This window comes from Nyctereutes procyonoides, unplaced genomic scaffold (assembly GCF_905146905.1).
Source record: "Nyctereutes procyonoides isolate TBG_1078 unplaced genomic scaffold, NYPRO_anot_genome, whole genome shotgun sequence".
NCBI classification, from domain to species: domain Eukaryota; kingdom Metazoa; phylum Chordata; class Mammalia; order Carnivora; family Canidae; genus Nyctereutes; species Nyctereutes procyonoides.
Window position 1 is genome coordinate 38,447,048 of NW_026575131.1, and position 21,538 is coordinate 38,468,585.

Here is a 21,538-nt window from a genome sequence, read left to right on the forward strand (position 1 = left end):
TGATTCATCATATCAACAAGAGAAAAACCAAGAACCATATGATCCTCTCATTAGATGCAGAGAAAGCATTTGACAAAATACAGCATCCATTCCTGATCAAAACTCTTCAGAGTGTAGGGATAGAGGGAACATTCCTCAACATCTTAAAAGCCATCTATGAAAAGCCCACAGCAAATATCATTCTCAATGGGGAAGCACTGGGAGCCTTTCCCCTAAGATCAGGAACAAGAGAGGGATGTCCACTCTCACCACTGCTATTAAGCACAGTACTGGAAGTCCTAGGCTCAACAATCAGACAACAAAAAGACATTAAAGGCATTCAAATTGGCAAAGAAGAAGTCAAACTCTCCCTCTTCGCCGATGACATGATACTCTACATAGAAAACCCAAAAGCCTCCACCCCAAGATTGCTAGAACTCATACAGCAATTTGGTAGCGTGGCAGGATACAAAATCAATGCCCAGAAATCAATGGCATTCCTATACACTAACAATGAGACTGAAGAAAGAGAAATTAAGGAGTCAATCCCATTTACAATTGCACCCAAAAGCATAAGATACCTAGGAATAAACCTAACCAAAGAGGTAAAGGATCTATACCCTAAAAACTATAGAGCACTTCTGAAAGAAATTGAGGAAGACACAAAGAGATGGAAAAATATTCCCTGCTCATGGATTGGCAGAATTAATATTGTGAAAATGTCAGTGTTACCCAGGGCAATTTACACGTTTAATGCAATCCCTATCAAAATACCATGGACTTTCTTCAGAGAGTTAGAACAAATTATTTTAAGATTTGTGTGGAATCAGAAAAGACCCCGAATAGCCAGGGGAATTTTAAAAAAGAAAACCATATCTGGGGGCATCACAATGCCAGATTTCAGGTTGTACTACAAAGCTGTGATCATCAAGACAGTGTGGTACTGGCACAAAAACAGTGGAACAGAATAGAGAATGAGAGAAGAATAGAGAAAAACAGAATAGAGAAAAACAATGGAACAGAATAGAGAACCCAGAAGTGGACCCTCAACTTTATGGTCAACTAATATTCGATAAAGGAGGAAAGACGATCCACTGGAAGAAAGACAGTCTCTTCAATAAATGGTGCTGGGAAAATTGGACATCCACATGCAGAAGAATGAAACTAGACCACTCTCTTGCACCATACACAAAGATAAACTCAAAATGGATGAAAGATCTAAATGTGAGACAAGATTCCATCAAAATCCTAGAGGAGAACACAGGCAACACCCTTTTTGAACTCGGCCACAGCAACTTCTTGCAAGATACATCCACGAAGGCAAAAGAAACAAAAGCAAAAATGAACTATTGGGACTTCATCAAGATAAGAAGCTTTTGCACAGCAAAGGATACAGTTAACAAAACTAAAAGACAACCTACAGAATGGGAGAAGATATTTGCAAATGACGTATCAGATAAAGGGCTAGTTTCCAAAATCTATAAAGAACTTATTAAACTCAACACCAAAGAAACAAACAATCCAATCATGAAATGGGCAAAAGACATGAAGAGAAATCTCACAGAGGAAGACATAGACATGGCCAACACGCACATGAGAAAATGCTCTGCATCACTTGCCATCAGGGAAATACAAATCAAAATCACAATGAGATGCCACCTCACACCAGTGAGAATGGGGAAAATTAACAAGGCAGGAAACAACAAATGTTGGAGAGGATGCGGAGAAAAGGGAACCCTCTTACACTGTTGGTGGGAATGTGAACTGGTGCAGCCACTCTGGAAAACTGTGTGGAGGTTCCTCAAAGAGTTAAAAATAGATCTGCCCTACGACCCAGCAATTGCACTGTTAGGGATTTACCCCAAAGATTCAGATGCAATGAAACGCCGGGACACCTGCACCCTGATGTTTCTAGCAGCAATGTCCACAATAGCCAAACTGTGGAAAGAGCCTCGGTGTCCATCGAAAGATGAATGGATAAAGAAGATGTGGTCTCTGTATACAATGGAATATTACTCAGCCATTAGAAATGACAAATACCCACCATTTGCTTCAACGTGGATGGAACTGGAGGGTATTATGCTGAGTGAAGTAAGTCAATCGGAGAAGGACAAACAGTGTATGTTCTCATTCATTTGGGGAATATAAATAATAGTGAAAGTGAATATAAGGGAAGGGAGAAGAAATGGGTAGGAAATATCAGAAAGGGAGACAGAACATAAAGACTCCTAACTCTGGGAAACGAACTAGGGGTGGTGGAAGGGGAGGAGGGCGGGGGGTGGGGATGAGTGGGTTACGGGCACTCAGGGGGACACTTGACGGGATGAGCACTGGGTGTTATTCTGTATGTTGGTAAATTGAACACCAATAAAAAAATTTATCAAAAAAAAAAGGAGAAAGAGGGCTTAGCAGAGAAGGCTGAATGTCTGAACATATAAAGTCCTTTCCTAGGGGTTTCAGGATTGGGACAAAAGAGAGAACAGAGGAACAGCACTGCACCTCTGTTAATTTCTGACATTTCAGAGTCTTCCTGCAACCACACAAGTACTTGTTATAGTTTAGAAACAGAGACTAGGAATTCCTTATTCTAATGCAGACACCACAATGAAACAACTGAAATGAGACTAGGGTCATCTGTTGAAAATTCCATGTGACACCAAGAGTCCCCATAGCCTTGGCTCCACCCCTCTCCCTGTTGCATAGGAAGGTATGGATCCATACCTTCTGATCCTAAAATGGAAGACCAGGACAAAGAAAAGCTCACAGGATCTTTTCATGGTTACTCAGAAGGGTGCAGTCCAGTACAGCCACTTCAAACAGGAAACTCAGTAAGAGTCTTATCATGAGAAATGATTATGATTTTTGATTTTCTCAGTCTGACTTATTTCATTTAGTAAAATGCCCTCTAGGTCCATCCGTGTTGTCAAAAATGGCAAGATCTCATCTTTAATTTTTTTTAATTTAAATTCAGTTTAGTCAACATACATGTATTATTACTTTCAGGAATAGAATTTAGTGATTTATCAGTTACATAGAACACCCAATGCTCATTATATCAAGTGCTCTCCTTAATGACCATCACCCAGTTACCCCATCTCCCCACGCACATCCCCCTCCAGCAACCCTCAGTTTGTTTCTTATAGCTAAGAGTCTCTTATGGTTTGTCTCTCTTTGTTTTTATCTTATTTTAGTTTTCCTTCCCTACCCCTACATTCATTTGGTTTCTTAAATTCCACATGAGTGATATCATATGCTATTTGTCTTTCTCTACCTTATTTCACTTTGCATAATACCTTCTAGTTCCATCTGCATCCCAGCTAATGACATTATTTCATTCTTTTTGATGGCTGAGTAATATTCCAGTGTGTGTGTATGTGTGTGTGTGCGTATGTGTGTGGGTGTGGTGTGTTAAATACATCTTCTCTATCCATTCATCTGTTGATGGACATCTGGGCTCTTTCCATATTTGGACTATTGTGGACATTACTGCCATAAATGTTGGGGTGTATGTGCCCCTTTGAATCTTTTTTTTTAAAGATTCCACAATATTCCTGTGTGTGTGTGTGTGTGTATACCACATCTTCTTTATCTATTTGTATATCAATAGACACTTGGGTTGCTTCCATATCTTGGCTATTATAAATAATGCTGCAATAAACATAGGGGTGTATATATTTTTTTTGATTAGTGTTTTTGTTTTCCTTAGGTAAATACCCAGTAGTGGAATTACTGGATCATAAGTATTTCTGTTTTTGTGGTGAGCATAGCATAAGGTATAGAGAAGATGAACTGCTATGTTGCACACCTGAAACTAATGTAATGTTGTGTATCAACCATATTCAGATAATAATAAAAAAGAAATCAAAGAGTAAGGAACTGAAAAAATAGTATAGACTTAACAGAAAAAAAGTCATATCATGTGCCATCCAAGAGTATGAAGATTAACTACATAAAAGGGTTTATAATATAGAAGCCATTCAGAGATAAAGGAAATTATTCATTTTGTTGACTTTTGTTAATTTTGTTACTCAATCAGTGGCTTTTTAGAGTTTTTAGTCAGTAAAAATAAGTCTCATTTACTCAGAGATGCTGCAAAAATTATCAAAGATGAAGTTCTCATAGTCCAGAGCTGAAAGGATAATTTCTACTTACAGAATTCCTTCCAAACAAAGGAAGGGGGAGAGTGTTCTTTAAGATGAGCACTTGTGATTTAGCAACTCAGTTGGAAATCAAAAGTGAGAGGTGCTGGCAACAGCACATCTAGCCCTTCCTGTCTGACATGCACACTGTCTCATCTCTTCCAAACAGTCGGTACATCAGAGAAGTGCCCAGCTGGTGAGGATTCAAAGACGTGTCTTTCTGTCAGTTTTTTTTTTTTGTCACTTTCTAGGTTTACAAGATCAGTAGTTACTTTAACAGAAATCTGACTACAGTTTGTCATAAATAACATACTCCCTCTCTCACTTCAAAAGAAGAGTCTTGAAAATTAATTCCCTCCCTCCAATAGATGGTGTAATTTCAGCATTTCTCCTGTAAAATACTAATTATTTTTTTTGCAATATAGTGGAGACAGTGCTTTGTCAACCACGTTCACAGTGACAGTGTCTATTAATTCATTCATCTCTCCTCTTCATGGCCTTGGTTCAGCCATTATCATCTCTTTTCTGGACCTGTGTAGTCACCTCTAACTGATCTTTCAAATATCTCCTTTTCCTGAATGGCAAGGAGCTGCTCAAATCATCTGAAAATAAGTGGAAGTAGTGTCATCAGCATATTTTAACCAATCACTAGGATATTTTGTAAGGGAAAATTATAAATGTAAGCATTTATTAAATAATCAAATGAGTTGTGATTATAATGAAGCATGATTATGTTATATCCAATCAAATTAATACTTAGAGCATGATTACTGATGTTGCCAGTTTGTCCTCAATCATAAGACACATGAGAGACTATGATCTAAAAGAGGTCTGTATGCCTCTGTAGCAGTCTGTTTCCTCACAGAGGAGATAAGCAGCACAGCACTTCAACTACTACATGTCCAGGGATTTTACTCAAGGAATAGAACAGAGAGGTGAGAGGTTTTTGGTTTTTCTACATGGAATTCACAAGTGCTCAGAGGCACCGGAGCAGGAGTGTAGGTTCTTCTCAACAGAATTCAGAGTACTCTTCTCATTCACTCATGTACCAAAGCACATGCTAGCATTTGCCTCTTCCCTACAATGTCTATAATTTCTTAATTTCTGTGTTTCTGATGGTTATTCACCCAACCTTTCTTCTCCTCTTTCTCCAGGGTAAGCAACACAAAAAATGTTTAAGAAATTTTAAAGGATTGTAAGACCTTTAAGTTTGCATTTTATTTTTTATTTTTTATTTTTCTTAAGTTTGCATTTTAGAAGGAGGCCTACTATATAGATAGGCAATGGTTGGGGTATATTCCCATATTTTATTTCACCTTAAGTGAATTAATCTCATAATCCGGTAAGATAGGTATTATCATGTTCATTTTACTGAAAAGAGTGAAGTGGAGCTGGAGTCTAAACACAGATCTACCTGGTCCCCAAAGCAAGACTGGTAGGCAGGGTTGGGGTTGGGGGCAAAGAGAAAAAGGCTGAGGACTATAACTCTGAAACCTTACTTCTGCACCAGGCTTCAGGGCACCGTGTCTCTGACATCAGTCAGCATTCTCATTTTGTCTCTACCTAACTACAACTATTTGGTCGTGACTATGGTTGACAATTGAATTTAGTGCAAATATTCCAAATAAAATTCTTTTTCTTTGGGTGTTATTTTGGCCTTTATTTGGTTGAAAGTCCTAGTAAGCTAGAAAATAAGCAACAACCTACAAATTTAAAACACTACCGATGCTGACCATTGTTTCATGTAGTCCTTATTCCTTATTAGAATGCAAAAAAGAGACAGAAGTATCCAGAGGATGAAGAAAAACAGCACATATTTCTATAAAAATGGGCTAATTGAACAGAATCTCCAGGACCAAGCTGACACAAATAAAACAATTTTATACATTCTTGATATGCTCTCATAGGCCATGAAATTGCAGTTTATTTATGAAAAATTTAAACTGTTTTACAACCTATATATGTTTATTTTGGTACAGAGTATTAAAAAAAGACAAATAGTGCATGCATACACATACACACTTTAACAGGAATACTTTTACTCCTTCTTTTTCCAGGTGGTAGAAGGGCTTCCATAAGTAATATTTCTGCCCCATTTAGTCACTTTCCTGGGAGAAAGAGTGACCTCTTTGGCCAGAGCTTCTAGAAGAAGGACCTGGGCACAAACATCTCAGTTCTGCCTCTTCCCTCTTTTGGGACCAACCTGTTTGCAGAGAACACACAATCCCCTCTGCACCACCAGGTTCCATGTTGATGACGACTTTAATAGTCTTTCTGACTCAGGGTTCATGTTAATCACAAGTTGTGGTGGGTTGAATGGTGGTCCCTAAAAAGATATATCCATATCCTAATCTCTGGAACCTGCAAATGTTACCTTATTTGGAAAAAAGGGTCCTTGCAGATGTAATTAACTTAAGGATCTTGAGATCACAAAATAATCCTGGATAATCTGGGTGAGTCCAATTTCAATGACAAATGTCCTGAGAGTAGCAGAGGAAGATTTAGGACATGGGAGAGAAGAAAATGCAGATAGGAGAGGAGGAGGCAATGTGACCACAGAAGCAGAAATTAGAGTGATGAAGCCCCAAGTCAAGGCATGCGACAGCCCCCAGAAGATGCAAAGAACAGATTTGCCCCTAGAGTCTCCAGAAGGAGTGCGGTCCTGCTGGCATCTTGATTTCAGACTTCTGGCCTCCAGATTGTGAGAATAAATTTCTATGTTATAAATCACCATGTGTAGTAATTTGTTATAGTAGCCATAGGAAACAAATACAAAAGTCCATGTGGCTCATAGATCTAAACCATGATTTCAAATAAGTTTTCTTGCTAATCAAAGTGACATGTTTATATATACTATTTATACATATTTACACAATACATATGTACATACACACATTATAAAATTCCATCTATGCTATTCTATATTATATACCCATTTTTATCTATATCTGCTTATTAACATTGTGCTCTTAGAACCTATCTACTGATATCTTTTAACCCCCTCAAACTGCAACAAACAGCATTTTATTCTGAGTTTACTAAGCTGAAATTGTTAAGTAATTGGGAATGAAGACTGACCTTTGTCAAGTATCTTTTTTGATATCAGGATGAGTATAGGTCTTTTCCCTTTTGGATGACTAATATGATGCATTATATGATAATTGCACTGTGATCAGAGAGTGTGGCTTGTGCCTTATGTAATTTATGGAAATTTTTTCTATGAATAATTTCTTAAAATATTTTATTTATTTATTCATGAGAGATACAGAGAGAGGCAGAGATGTAGGCAGAGGGAGAAGCAGGCTCCATGCAGGGAGCCAGATGTGGGACTCGATCCTGGGACTCCAGGATCATGTCCTGGGCTGAAGACAGGCACTAAACTGCTGAGCCACCCAGGGATCCTCAACTATGAATAATTTTTTATAAATGTTCCATGGACACTGGAAAAGATATATTCTATTTATTGGATAAAAGATTTGTCTAGAGGTGGGAGGACCACATGGCCTGGCGAGTTGGGATACTCCATTTATGCCTGCTGTCCTGGCAACAGCAGCATTCCTTTTGACTATCAGAACGTCCTGATTTAGATGATAAATTATGCTCACCCTATTTGGAGGTAGGACAAGAGGTTAAGAGCCTCTTAACCAGGCTGCTCAGGCACATGCCTCACCACTCTGTGCCCTGTTACCTATCTGTAAAAGTAGGGTAACAACAGCCCATGGTGAGCATTCAAAGATGCTGTTATTATCTGTCACATCAACCTTATTCAGATTCTCTCTTAAGTCAGAGTTAATTACTTGATTTAAGTATTTATTTCCATCCTTCATTTTTGTCTTTCTGTGTGTCAAGAGGCATGTTAAAAGTCTCTTACTTTTATTGTGCTTTTATCCTCTCTTTGTATTTCTAATAAATTGACTATAACAAATACAAATTTGAGTTAATTTTATTTTATGCATAAGGGTCATGACAATTAGATCTTCACTATAAATTACACCATATATCATATAAAATGATATAAGATCATATAAAATGCTCTTTATATCCCTGTGAAGGAATAAAAGGGCTTTCTGGAACTCTGGCAAGCTGGAGACAGAGATGTTGGCAAGAACATCTGGGCTTGGGCAGCCCGGGTGGCTCAGTGGTTTAGCACCACCTTTGACCCAGGGCGTGGTCCTGGAATCCCAGGATCGAGTCCACGTTGCGCTCCCTGCATGGAGCCTGCTTCTCCCTCTGCCTGTGTCTCTGCCTCTCTCACTCTCTCTGTGTGTGTGTCTCTCATGAATAAATAAATAAAATCTTAAAAAAAAAAAAGAAGGAACATCTGGGCTCTTGGGCTGCTTTCTCTCACCAGTTAAGAAAGATGAATTTGGTTAACTTCTTCTTTAAACTAAAGTACATGGACAGTTGGGCAAATTTTATGTGACTACCATAGGTAATGAAGATATTATACATTGAATTATATATTGTAGTTCAGATGTAAAAGTGGAGCTTACCTATAACCAAGAGTCATTAGTAAAACAAAACAAAACAAATCCTAGGAAACTCCTTTTTAGATGGCATGTATTATACCCATGATTTGGGTATATCTCATTTCCTGAGCCACTGGTCCACCTGTTTATTTACCATCTTTTTCTGTTTGACTCACTAGTTCATATGGATTTCTTTTTTTGGTCTCTTATATTACCTTATTCCTTTTTTTTCCTTCAATTTTGTAGATGAAGAAACTGAAGTTCAGAGAATTAGGGTGATTTTCCCAAAACTCACAGCTTCTGTCTACCAATCACCTCATCTATCTAATCTATTCATCTATCTAATAGATGAAAGCATTATCTTTTTTAAAAACACACACACAAAAAAAACCAAGATGGAATCACACATACCACTGACTACTTTTAAATCAGCTAACAGGGACAGGGACGCCTGGGTGGCTCAGTGGTTGAGAATCTGCCTTCGGCTCAGCCTGCTTCTCCCTCTGCCTATGTCTCTGCCTCTCTCTCTCTCTGCCTCTCATGAATAAATAAATAAAATCTTTTTAAAAAATCAGCTAACAAAGTTGTTTATCAAGGCAGATCTGTGTTTGTCTACTCTTAGAACCATCATTCTTTCAATGTGACTTTCCTGCAGGAAGAGCACAACAGAAAAGGAAGGGGGAAGACAGATGTGTTTTTCAAGCCTGTGGCAGAGAATATTTGAGACCTCAGTGTGCCAACACTTCTATGTTAGAGTCGTGAGCCTCCTCGCCTCTACATGAACAGGACTCATCCTGAGCTGACTTTCTTTACTCTGGCTCATTATTTAGTGAGTTCTGTTTTGCACTAGCACTAACACACAAACAAATCTAACTAGGCTGTGAGGCTAGAGATGGTGGGCACTGCAAATCAAAACAGAATAATTCCATGGGCACGGACCTACTGGATTTAGATCTTCTTTGAAATGGCCCAAGCAGACATTTGGCACAGGTCCTCACACACTAATAATACAGCATATAATAGTCCTGGGTGGATGATGATCCATGGAAAATTGTAAAGGAATGATCCATGGAAAATTGGGAAGGCCTAGGCTAGGAGAGGGAGAAATATGAATCATTTACTTCCTTAAATGATTTGTAAGTGAGGAGCAGCATTTTCATCCAACATTGTTTTATATATATAAAGACTTGAGCCTTCTTTTCTCTGTACGAAAATGAGGATGGCCCAATGGTCCTTCACTCCTTTTAAGAATGGGCCTCCATTTAAGAATGCCTCTTATACAAGTACCCTCAACTCGAGGCAGTTTCATGGATAAGGTGGCTATGAAACAAAGACCCCAAAGTGTTCAGAGGAAATGCATGTCTATCTCACAAAAGGAGAGAGTCCCTTCCAGTCATCACAAAAGAGAACAGATTGCCATCTTATATTTATTTCCATTCTCACAAATCCTCTCACGTTATGGGGCATTCTCCCCTGTATCCTTTTATTTTGGATGTCACAGCTATTTTGGGTAAGTTACATAGCTTGAAATTATCTGAATCAATGCAAGTTTTAGATGCTTATATAACTTATCTGACAGAATTGGTTAGACACTTTTTTAAAAGAGCAAAACCACATAGATTTAGTAATTACCCTTGGTATGACCTCCAAACTGAATAGCTGGATGTTACTGTAAAGCTCACCTTAAAAGCAGCATAGTAAGCAACTCTATCATTAAGGTCACATACCTGGGTCTATAGGACAAATAAAGACACAGAAACAGCAAGTGTCCAAATATTCAGCAAAAATGTAATTGAGCCTCAAGATGAAATTCCAGTGAAAGCATTATCAAGGATTTAAAGAGTGAAGTATCAAAACCAACCTGATGGAAGTAAAAGAACACACCTTGGAAAACTGTATCAGATGACTCAGAAAGTGGCTCTAATGCTGACAAAGACCTGATGGCATGGTTGCATATGAGGAATTTGAATAAAATCTTCTCGTAACACATGAGAGTGGAGAAAATATAATAATACTTCTCAATTTTATATAACATGTGATTGAATATGTAATGGGTAATATACATTTTTTATAATATGACTTAAAATATAACTGACATAATAGATTTAATATTCTAGGTTGTTATTTACCTATTTCATTAAGGTTGGCCTAAAAATATATATTTAGACTGTGTTGCACTGTGAATTTTGAGAATGGTCATTGCATATGCAAAAGCATCTTGTATTGGTCACATGCATTATTTATGGCACCTTGACTTCACCCTAGTGTTGGCTTTAGCTTCTTAGCATTCCTCTCCTTTTGTGTCCTAGGCTCCAGGTTCAACATGTCCTGGGCCTGCCTGTGACTCTAGTCCCTCTGGCCACGAGGAAACATGATACCCGTATTTGACTGAATTGCAAATAGTGGTTATCTATGATTTTTCAGGATTCTGTCTCATTAGGAAGCAACCTAGTTTTCATGTCTCAGCTTCTTATTGATATTTTCTTAAAATTATGTGGGATCTTCACCACATACACACATGATATTAAACAACATCTATAAAACCAGAGTAACGGCTATAGCAAGAGACACACAGGTCCTTGAAACTTCATTGGTTGAGGCCAACTGAATAATGAAAGAAATGATGAAAATGTCAACAGCTAATGAGGTATTATGCCAATTCACTGATTAAAACTATACAAGGGTTTTTTTTTTTATCCTTGCAAAATCCTGTCCTAACAAAGGCTAAAGCACTATCAATACCAATTATTAAATCCTTAAAGCTTCCAATTCAATCTAACAAACATGTGCCATGAAACGTATTGGAAAATATTGCTTCTCCTGAGGGCTAGATTCACTGTGCTGATGTGGATTTAAAACACTAATCCTAGAGGAATTCCATACTCTGCACAAAATCAATTTCACAAACATGAAGTTGAAAGTTTATTTGACAGTCTTAATATTTTCAAATGGAAAAATTATACTACATTTTGACTGTATTAGTCCTTAAAATTTTTTTTGATAATGGTCTTCTGTTGTTTTAGAAGCAATTAGGCCAATTAAGCCTGACAGCATGATTTCAAGAGGGATGCTGTGTAAGCCCCTATTCACAATGAGAATCAGTAGTAAAGCAAGGAACAGCTGATACATGCAAAGAGATGCAATTTGGGAGTGCTACCTATAAATTTTGGGAGTGCCCCTGGGAAAAATAGAGTGGAGTAAGAAGATAATGATGATGATTTTGGATTTCATTTAGTCCTCTTCAAAGGAGGAAAGTATATCAAAAGCAGTTCCCAATAGCCATCAATGAAGAGATTTGGTATATGGAGAAAGTCTGTGACTAATGAATAAAAGGAAGAGAAAACCCACCAAAATTTCCTTTGTAAGTTACTATTCCAAAGGAAGATCCTTATCCCATAAAGAACACCACTCTTAACAGAACAGTGCTTAAAGCAAAATAGGTAAATAAGGAGGTCTAGACTTTTATTTTAAAATTAATAAAATGTAGTTGATATATAAAGGTTCAAATTAAGTGTAATGGTGAATTAAGTTCATTTCCTGCCTGAATCAGAACAGATAGTACAGAAAAATATTAACATACATAAAATACAATATTATGATAAAGATATATTATCATGGTGATGGATAGTATTAGATTTCAATTGGAAAAACAGTATTGGGTTAAAACCAAAATAAGACAGATGATTTTTTTAAAAAAATTCTCATAGTTACAAACACTTAATTTAAAAACTCACTAAACTCACCACAGATCATATTTTCAGCACTACTATTCACTCCTAAGTCTGCAAAGACGGATGGTATGCCTGGATTCTGTCATTTTCTTCATTTATTTTTTTCTACTGCTTAACAAGAATCAGGAGGAGATGCATCCCTCCTATAAGGCAGATCCACTGGTTAATGAACACTAAAAATAATGCCATGACTAGTTGGGTGTGACTTATGGATCTGTGGTCACAGAAATTAAGAATGAAACCACAGATCCTCAGAAAAACTTGCTTTTCTTCAACTTGACTTGTGATCATTCTCTGAAGCAATTTGTATCAAGATCTAGCTCAGTTACAATAGCTAGGGGGCAAGTATTAGACAAAGAAGACTCTTTTATATCCAAAACACATGAGAAATTACATTATTAGTTTTTCTGTAAATATGTAATAATGTTGGTTAATCCTAGACAGAAGAGGTAGTAGAGAAGGCTATATACAAGATTTCTAGTTTAGGCTAGAGGTTTCCAAATTCAGCTGCTTCAGAATCACCTGGAAGGCTTATTAGAAATATAGATCTGATTAGAAATATATTAAGAACGTATTAGAAATATATAAAAATCTCTGCATTTTCAAAAAACTCCCTATCTTATACTGCTGCTTTCAAGGGTCATGCTGGAATGTCTTATGTTGTAAATTATGAATATTTCTGATATCTATTACTCACGTGTAAACCTTAAGAACAAAATCCTTTTCTTCCTTTAATTCTGTGAGAGACTGTAGAACATCCAGGATGCTTAGGACTGCACAGCCATATGGTCGCCGGTAGTGCAGGTGAGCGGGGCCTTTCTTTGAGTCATTCAGGAGCATCCGCCCTGAAGCACAGTAGAAAAACACTGGTCAGATTGGGAACTCCATGCTCTTCTCCAGTATCACCTGACTGTCATCCAAGGATGCCAGAGTGATAGGCACCTTAGAGGTTATCTCTAAATTGGAAGACTCATTTAGAATTGAAAGGAGCCATCCAAGGATGCAGAATATTTATGTGGAGGAATGCTAAACAGACCTTTGGCCAGGGCTCTCCCCCTGCACCACATTCAATCAATTATCCTTATTATCTATGTTAATACCAATAGTTAGTTTATTAATCATATGAGAATGAAACAATGATTTTATGAAATTCTTAGGAAAATCAGTATGTTAATAGATTTAAATTTCTTAAGCATAGTAAGGATACAAAATTTAATATTTTAGTTGCCAGGTAAAAATTATATATGCAAAGATAAGAACAATGTGTTATTCTTCCAGCCAAATTTTGCTGTCAAAGCTGCTCCTAAACCACTGCCAGAGTGAAAGTTGTCTCAGAAGGAATGGGAGCTTGCTCTTCCTCCTACTGAGGCTGTGCCTATGGTGCTGGCAAGAGGACTTGCAAAAGCAGAACCAGAACTTCAACAAATGCTTATGAAGTATAGCAAAACAAAAGTTACAGCAAAATTGGTGTTTTGTTGGCAAAGGATTAAAAAATATCCTTTGACAAAAAATGTACAAGATATGCCAGAATCCAAACCTATGGAGGAAGACTTGGTTAGTCCTAGCACCCCAAATTATGCCAAATGCTTCAAATAAGGCTGAGTAAATCAACCACAGAACAGTAGCAAAAATCACTGTTTTCATCTTGGGTGGGATAAAAGTGAAATACCATACATTGACTGCAGTAAGGATAGTTAACTGTCATTTTGTGGAAAATAGTACAGATACATACTTCTGGATACAAAACACAGCAAAGGCCGTTTTCCACCTGTTAAGATGGCAACCCGCAACCTGTCGTAAGATCTCTGCAGTGGAAAAGGTGGTACAAAGGCAAGACACTGGGATGGAAAGAATGCCAAAAAAGCAGACCACTTAAAGAGTCTGGGTCCAAAAACAAGTTGGGAGCAGAAGATTTCAAGTGGAAAAAAAAAAGCTTTCATTTATGTCAAATTCAGCTACCATAGCAACTGAGCTTAAGGTAGAGTTCCAATACAAGCTGGACTCTCATCCTGAGACCTAACATTACAGGTAAGAGTAAGGCAGATGACAAAGCTCAAACACAGTATAGATCCTTATCCCAAGGGGGGCTGGTCTTAGTCATGTGAACAGATAAGATTGACAGTACCTATTCGTATCACATGGGCAACTATATATAAATCTCTCTTCATATCTTTGCTGCTCAGATCCTAAGAAAAGAAAAAAAAAGTAAATTAAGGCATTGGTTATACAGAAAATAGTAAATTTCATTTTGAACCTCATAATCATCAGCTTTTGTTACTTTAGCATATGCTATAGGTGGGGTGGGGGACCAAAAGCACATTGTGGTTTAGTGTTTATAAGATTCCTACAGTGAAAGTTTGAATAACTTATATGCCTGTGGAACTCTATTTTATTTGTAATATTTTCCCAGCTTTTATTTAGGACACCTAACAAGTATCTCTAAGAATTCTCACATTAGAAATCTTCATAATATTGCCTTATCTATGTTTATTCTAACATCACATAAAATATTTTAAGACAAAAGAAATGCTTAATGCAGAAAAAAATGGGAAAACAAATAAGTTTATTAATGACTGAAATTCTAAAAGTTTACCCTTTACTAATTTTATCTTTATTCTGTGGTCTACAATGATTATTATACACTAGATATATTCCCTTGAGAAAAAATTACTTTGGCCTTAGTGAAACCTCAATAATTTGATCTTCATTTCTAAATTTATATATGCATCATCTGTACTGAAGTATAAAGCTGAAAATAATCTTATCTAAAAAATTCTAAAGGCTTCCTTTAAGTAAACAAATCCGATCCAATAAGTAATTTTTAAAACTAGAGTTATGAAAATAATTTTATACATTAAATTATGTTTAGAACACATTTTGAAATAAAATGTTCATTTATGGGTATGTATTTTACTTTAACATGTTGTACTTAAAATAATAAAACTTTCTTTAAATATACTGTTTCAGACTTCTCACCAGGTCAACTTGCTGCTCACTCAGACACACTGTTGTGAATCAGTGATGATTGGTGGAATAACCTCTGTCCTTAATGGGACAGTTTCCCAAGATTTCTCTTTGGCTTCTAGGAAAAGGTCCCTTAGATCCCTTTCCTTCCCATCTTTCATCTTTTGATTGGTCCCAGATGCTTGTCTCTTCTTAAGAAAGCAGGGAAAAGGACAACCAAGTAACAGTTATAATTGCAAATGAGCTTTGAGATCCAGAGTCTCCATGTTTGCTTTATTTTTATAAAAAAAATATAAAACTTTCTTACAGGGTTAGGACTATGGTAAGGCAGGCAAGGCACCCAAGGTGCAAAGTTTAAGGAGGTCTCACTATCAGGATCTTGTGCTTTGCTTGCCTTCTTGTAGTCCCAGCTCTGCTCTGTAGAGTGGTCTTAAACATATGAAAGGAAAGGAGACATTATAAAGTAATGTGCAATGGTGAAATTTAAACTTTTAGATTCTAGATCATTATGACGTTGCACCAAATTTTTGATGGAATAATGAAATATGCTTAAAATGAAATGGGTTACAAAATAATTCAACATAAATTTGTATCTTTGGAATCACGAAGAAATATTTTTACATGAAAATTGTCTTTTGAAACTGAAAAAGGATGGTTCAGGCTCCATTTCACCAATTCCTTTAATTTAGAAATGGAGTTTAAAATTATATCCTCAAAATATCTCTGTATTTTAACACTTAAAATGGCTACTAAGTAACAAATAAAAATAAAAAAAAACAGATTACCACTTTCATGTGCTTTTTTGGGGATCGAAACATGTCTATTTACTGAAAGATAGAGAAATGATGACACATTTTGAAGTGAAATGGTTCCTTCTACATAGCTTGGGCTGTATTAATCTGAACTACCAAATAACGTACGATAATATCTACATCTAAGAATTCATGCCAGTTACCAAAGATGATCAAACACTAATCAGATCAGTTGTACATATCAGCATAGGACCTCTCTCTTGGCTCTAAGTGATGAAAAGAAGAAAATGGAAATATAATTTATGGTATTTTCCAAGTAGATGGAGTAGGGGCCCTTTCTATTTTGTAAAAGGTACTCAGAACTCTCCATGGTATATATTTGAAGTCAGTAAATATAAAATGGGAATAATCAGTGCAAAAAAGTATTTTAAGTAAAATTATTGTTTGTGAGTTCTACACAATTTCAATGTCGAATTTCAATGTGAAAGGTATCTTATTAAACCTAAGTGTATGGTTAAACACAGTTACCATAGAGTAAGTAAACATTCACTCTTCAAGATTAAGCACTGAGTGTGACTATCCATGTTAAAATACTCACAAAACCTGTAAAACCAAGATGGGAAAAGGGATTCCCACCATTCACTTGGTGAGGACAGTTTCAATTTAGATTTACTCACTGAAGCATACCCTCCAATCCTACATAATTAAAAGCTGGTTCCCAACTATATGGTAGTCATAGGGCAGTAACTCAGGGTTCAGCATCTCGGACTCAGTTACTGATGTTCCATTTGAAACATGGAAAGATCAACTCATTTTCCTGTTCCTGAACTGCCCTTTTTCTGTAGAGATAATAGGATTTACAAATATAAAACAAAACCAATTTATTCATACTTATGCTATAGAAGAAGCAGAAGATACGAATAAATATAGAAAATACAATGTCAATGAATGCAGGGAAAACAGCACAAGTTTATTTTTTGAGTTGGTCATTCAAATATAATAAAAAATAAACATATTCATTTACTTATGTAACAAATCATTACTGAAGTCTTAGTATTTGCCAGGCATTGTATGTGATGCACTGGATATCTAATAAGAAGTAAGTTCACAGACATGCTCTCACATGCTCATACACATAGCCATTGTTTATCAAGAAAGTTAGGAAATCACAGTATTAGACATCCACATAAATATGAAACACCTCCTTCTAGATACAATTCTTCCTTGATAGGGAGCTCTGAACTCTAACAAGGTAAAAAACAAAAAACAAAAAACAACCACCAGATTTTACAGAGAACAAGGCTGAGCCATAAATAATGTGATGGTCTGCAATGTGGCTCTGAAGTCTGCTTGAGTAATCCTGCAAAACTGCTCAGTTTGTCAGGGTTCCCTCTTCTTGATGCTAAGGTAAACTAACAGGTTGGCACTGACCACAGCTGTAGCTGCATTTTCCTGTATTACTCTCACATTTTGTAGCAAATATGTCAATCTGGAAAACTCCTTTAGCGCACGGGAGGAACTCAAGTCTTAGATGAAAAATAGGTTCCATCAAAATTATTATTTCATATAGCTTAAAGCAAAACATGAAAATCCTGGCTAAGACAATCTTGTTCAAAAATCTCATGTGCTAAAAAAAATTTCATGTGCTTTGTAAAAATCTCTCAAATCATTCTTTGGGATCTTAAAAAAAGGCTGTACACTGCAAAGGGAACTATAGAAGTGGTATTTTTAGCAGCCTTGTGTCTTCCCATTGTGGCAGAATAGGAGCACAACATGAATGTTATATGCATCTTTGATTTATAAAGTCAGAGCTACAACTTATGCCTCTGGGCCCATACAGATAATTAAAATGCTGCAAAATGAGAATTTTGATTTACTGTAATTACATTCAAATATCATCATAATTAAGTTCATTTTTCAAGAGAAAAGGACTGCACTCCTAGTCAGGATAGCACAAGCACACAGTTCTGTTCTCATAATGCCAAAGGACAAGGAATCAGTGATTTCTTTTGCTGCTTTACCAAAATAGTATCAGAGAAAGGATCTAGAAAAACCTCCTAAAGTCACTGAGGCATTCTAGACAGATGGTTGTCTCATTTCTTTCTATTTCTGTTTCAGAAAGGTAGCCCCAAAGGACCTCCTCAGTGTTTAGACACTTTCACTTCAGAAGCTCTCTCCCAATATTTTAATCTAAATCCCCATTAACTGCAACTTGTACTTTTTCCTACTGAAGAAACAGTGTTGCTTCTCCCAGACTATACCATCTCAACTCCCTTAACTATCTTCATAGGTCTGCTTTATCTTTTCTTTCTTCCTGAATTATCTCCTGAGGTCTGAATGCTGAGCTCAAAGATGAGTAAAAAAAATCACTTTAGCTTAACTAGACTTATAAATGCTTCTGCACATGTGGAGCATTTTCAATAGAAGCTATCCCTGTGAATGTGGCTTCTGATTCTATAGTAACATTGTTTTGAGGTTTTGAAAAATAAAGTTGTAGTAAATGAACAAAAAAAATCCAATTTTATCTTCCAGAGAAAGTCACATATCAGGTGCCTAGGTAACCCCATTTATGTTTAAGAGGTACACTGTAAAAAAAAAAAGAGGTACACTGTAAGCTCTGAGACACCTGACTGTCAGCCATCAATCATGCACCCCATACCAGGGCAGTGGCACTGTGAGATTATCACACCTCCCAGTGTTAATGGGTCTTAGTGTATCTCAGTATCACTGAAGCAAATCAAAGACTCCACGACAATCAAAACTTGTTTAAAATTGTAGCACAGTCTTGTTTTCTCCTTCAGCAAATAAATTAACTGAAATAAACAAAGCTGCACACTAGTTTTTTTTAAACTAAATAAAAAACATTTAGTAAGTCAGAATCAACTTGAAGAATACATAAGGCACTATGGTATTGTGAGGCTGAGCACCTTCCAGAAGCAGATTACTATGTCTTCTTTGAACTGATGAGTGTGTGATCCTGGAGACCATGAATGACAGCATGGTTATTCAGAAAAAATGAAACTACAGATCAGAGGAAAAGATCCTTCATTTGATATGTGAGAGAGAAGAACTACTTAGTTTGTCTCTCTCTATATGCATTCACTAAAAAACTGCAGAACTGTAAATTTGGTTGATGCCTTTAGAAAATTATACTTCTACATCAGAGAAATTCCCAGTGGCCTTGAATAAGAATAGTAAGAAAGACTTCTTTCAGATTTCATCTATTATATTAAATAGCTTCTAAAATCTACATTAATAAAAGGTACTTGATTATATTTCTTTAATGAAGAATTCAATTAAAACTATAGCTGATTTCAGTTTTCTTTAAATATTTCATTAAAACTTGATAGAAGCATAAATCAAGTCCTAATCTCCCCAGTGTGTGGGGAGGTAAGAATAAATGCTCATTTCCAGGGTGACAATATCCACATAGCAGACCCCTGGTTAGAGTCAACAGCAGAGAAGGGAAAGAGAATTTGCACATACTGTAAAAAGGGCACACATTCGTTCTATCTTCTCTGGGTTCCTTGGCCCACCATTCTTGTTCAGTCTCACCAGAAACCGCTCACTGAAATGTAGGAGAGAGAGACAGAAAAATGTAAGGGACCACATGCTCCAGAACAAACAAAAAGGGCATTTATAGAGAAGCCCTAAACACTTTCAGAACAGCTCATCATGACAGGCAAGGCCAAAAGTACATATCTAATGGCAGGACACTATTTTTCTTGCCAAGCAGCATGCAATGGACACTACAAACTGCCTAACAGCTGTTGCTATTTATTTGCTGGGAGGTGGCTCTTATCTCCCTAAGGGTGTGTGTTCCCTGAGGGGAGCAATGAAGATTGTATCTTCTATTTTTTTCTCCAAATACCTCCAAAGCTCTAGTCATAATACTAAGCCCATAACAAGCATATACATTCTCTGATGTGAACACTCAAATCATAAAAATATCCATCATACTTGAGCCAAAAGAATCTATATTATCCAATTTACATCTCTTAAGAATAATTTCAGGACTAAGAAAAAAATGTTACAGGGGCTTACAAAATTTGGGCAAAAAGTCAAAGAGAAATAATGTATTATAACTAGCTGCAAGGTGCCTGGGTCGCTTAGTAGGTTAAGCATCTGCCTTTGGCTCAGGTCATGATCTCAGGATCCTGGGGTAGAGCCCCACATTGAGCTTCCTGCTCAGTGGGAAGTCTGCTTCTCCCTCTCCCTCTGCTCCTTCCCTCTGCTCATGCTCTCTCTCTCAAATAAATAAAAAAATAATAAAAATAACTAAAATTGCAATCAGAATTTAGTAGGGCCATTAAAATATTTTACTGCATAAACAACACAGGTTAATTCCTGAAGTAAATTATTGGATTAAAAACCTGAGATACAGTGTTTATGACATCTGCAGAGGTGTCTCCTCATTCTCTTACTCCTGCCTGCTCCTTCTTAGGATTTCCCAATTTCCCATCTCTTCATCCCAAGGCTTCCCCATCAACTGCAACAAGAAAACTGAGCCATGGCAAAGACCAGGTATGTGATTCTAAAAGTAATTTACTTCTCCTGTGCCTACAATCATGGACTCACCACATATATGTGGTATCAGTGAAAAGGTCAATATTAAAATATTGTCTTAGAATTATAAGATATAATATCAATTTCACAGGTTGCATACTTTGTTCATGTATTAATTTGTTCTTTTAGTCAAATAGTTACTATGTTCTGGTGCTAAACATGGGAATACAAATGTTGACAGGATACATACAAGGTACTTTTCTTCATAGAGCTTGTCATTCTGGTAGACATATACAGAAATGAAGCTCAGAAAATATCTGGGCCAGATACAAATGAGATTTTTTTCAGCCAGAAGGTTGGATGGTAACAAAGAGAGAATGCGCATAGAAGGAGCAGGAAAAAGGGCTTTGGGCTGAATCCTGAGAGATGTTGATATTTAGGAAGAAAGAAGTAGAACTAGCAAAGTAGACACAGGGACAAATAGGAAAACAAGAAAAAGGAGGAGGTGGGATGCTATGCTAGTCAAGGGAAGAAAATGTCTGAAAGAGGAGGGAGGGGTCAGTGAGGTCCAAGGCCAGTGAGAATCACATGAGATAAGCACAAGAGCGTCCCTCTAGCTGTTCAGAACAGAGACTACTGTGATTCTTGCAATAACTGTTTTAGTGGGATGGTAGAAACAGCCCAGTGTGAGGAATAAGAAGTGAGGAGGTAGAAACAATGAGTCTAGACTACTCTTTAATAAATGGCTATGGAAAGGTAAAAGTGATGAACTTCTATTTGAATAGGTACATTGGGTTGAGGGAGGTCTTTATTAACATGTGGGATAACACATATGTTTATATTTAATTAGTTGTCAATAATTTCAACAGAGCAGAAAAATTTCAACAAATAGTACTCAACAATCCATATGAAAAAAACTAAATCCTTGATTTAGTTTGCCTTAATCCTTGCCTACAAAAGATTAACTTGAATGGATCACAGACATAAATATAACAGTT

General features: G+C 36.7%; 1 protein-coding gene across 2 annotated transcripts in view; it reads right to left on the reverse strand.

Moving 5' to 3' along the window:
* The window catches only part of DOCK3 (dedicator of cytokinesis 3), a 505,777-nt gene that overhangs the window by 108,079 nt on the left and 376,160 nt on the right, over positions 1-21,538 (reverse strand). For both annotated transcript variants that reach the window (XM_055343227.1, XM_055343226.1), the window contains exons 10-12: positions 19,521-19,602; positions 14,444-14,504; positions 13,016-13,163 (exon numbers count right to left, since the gene is read on the reverse strand). In XM_055343227.1, the coding sequence (XP_055199202.1) occupies positions 13,016-13,163; positions 14,444-14,504; positions 19,521-19,602 (291 nt within the window). The remainder of the gene's footprint in view (positions 1-13,015; positions 13,164-14,443; positions 14,505-19,520; positions 19,603-21,538) is intronic.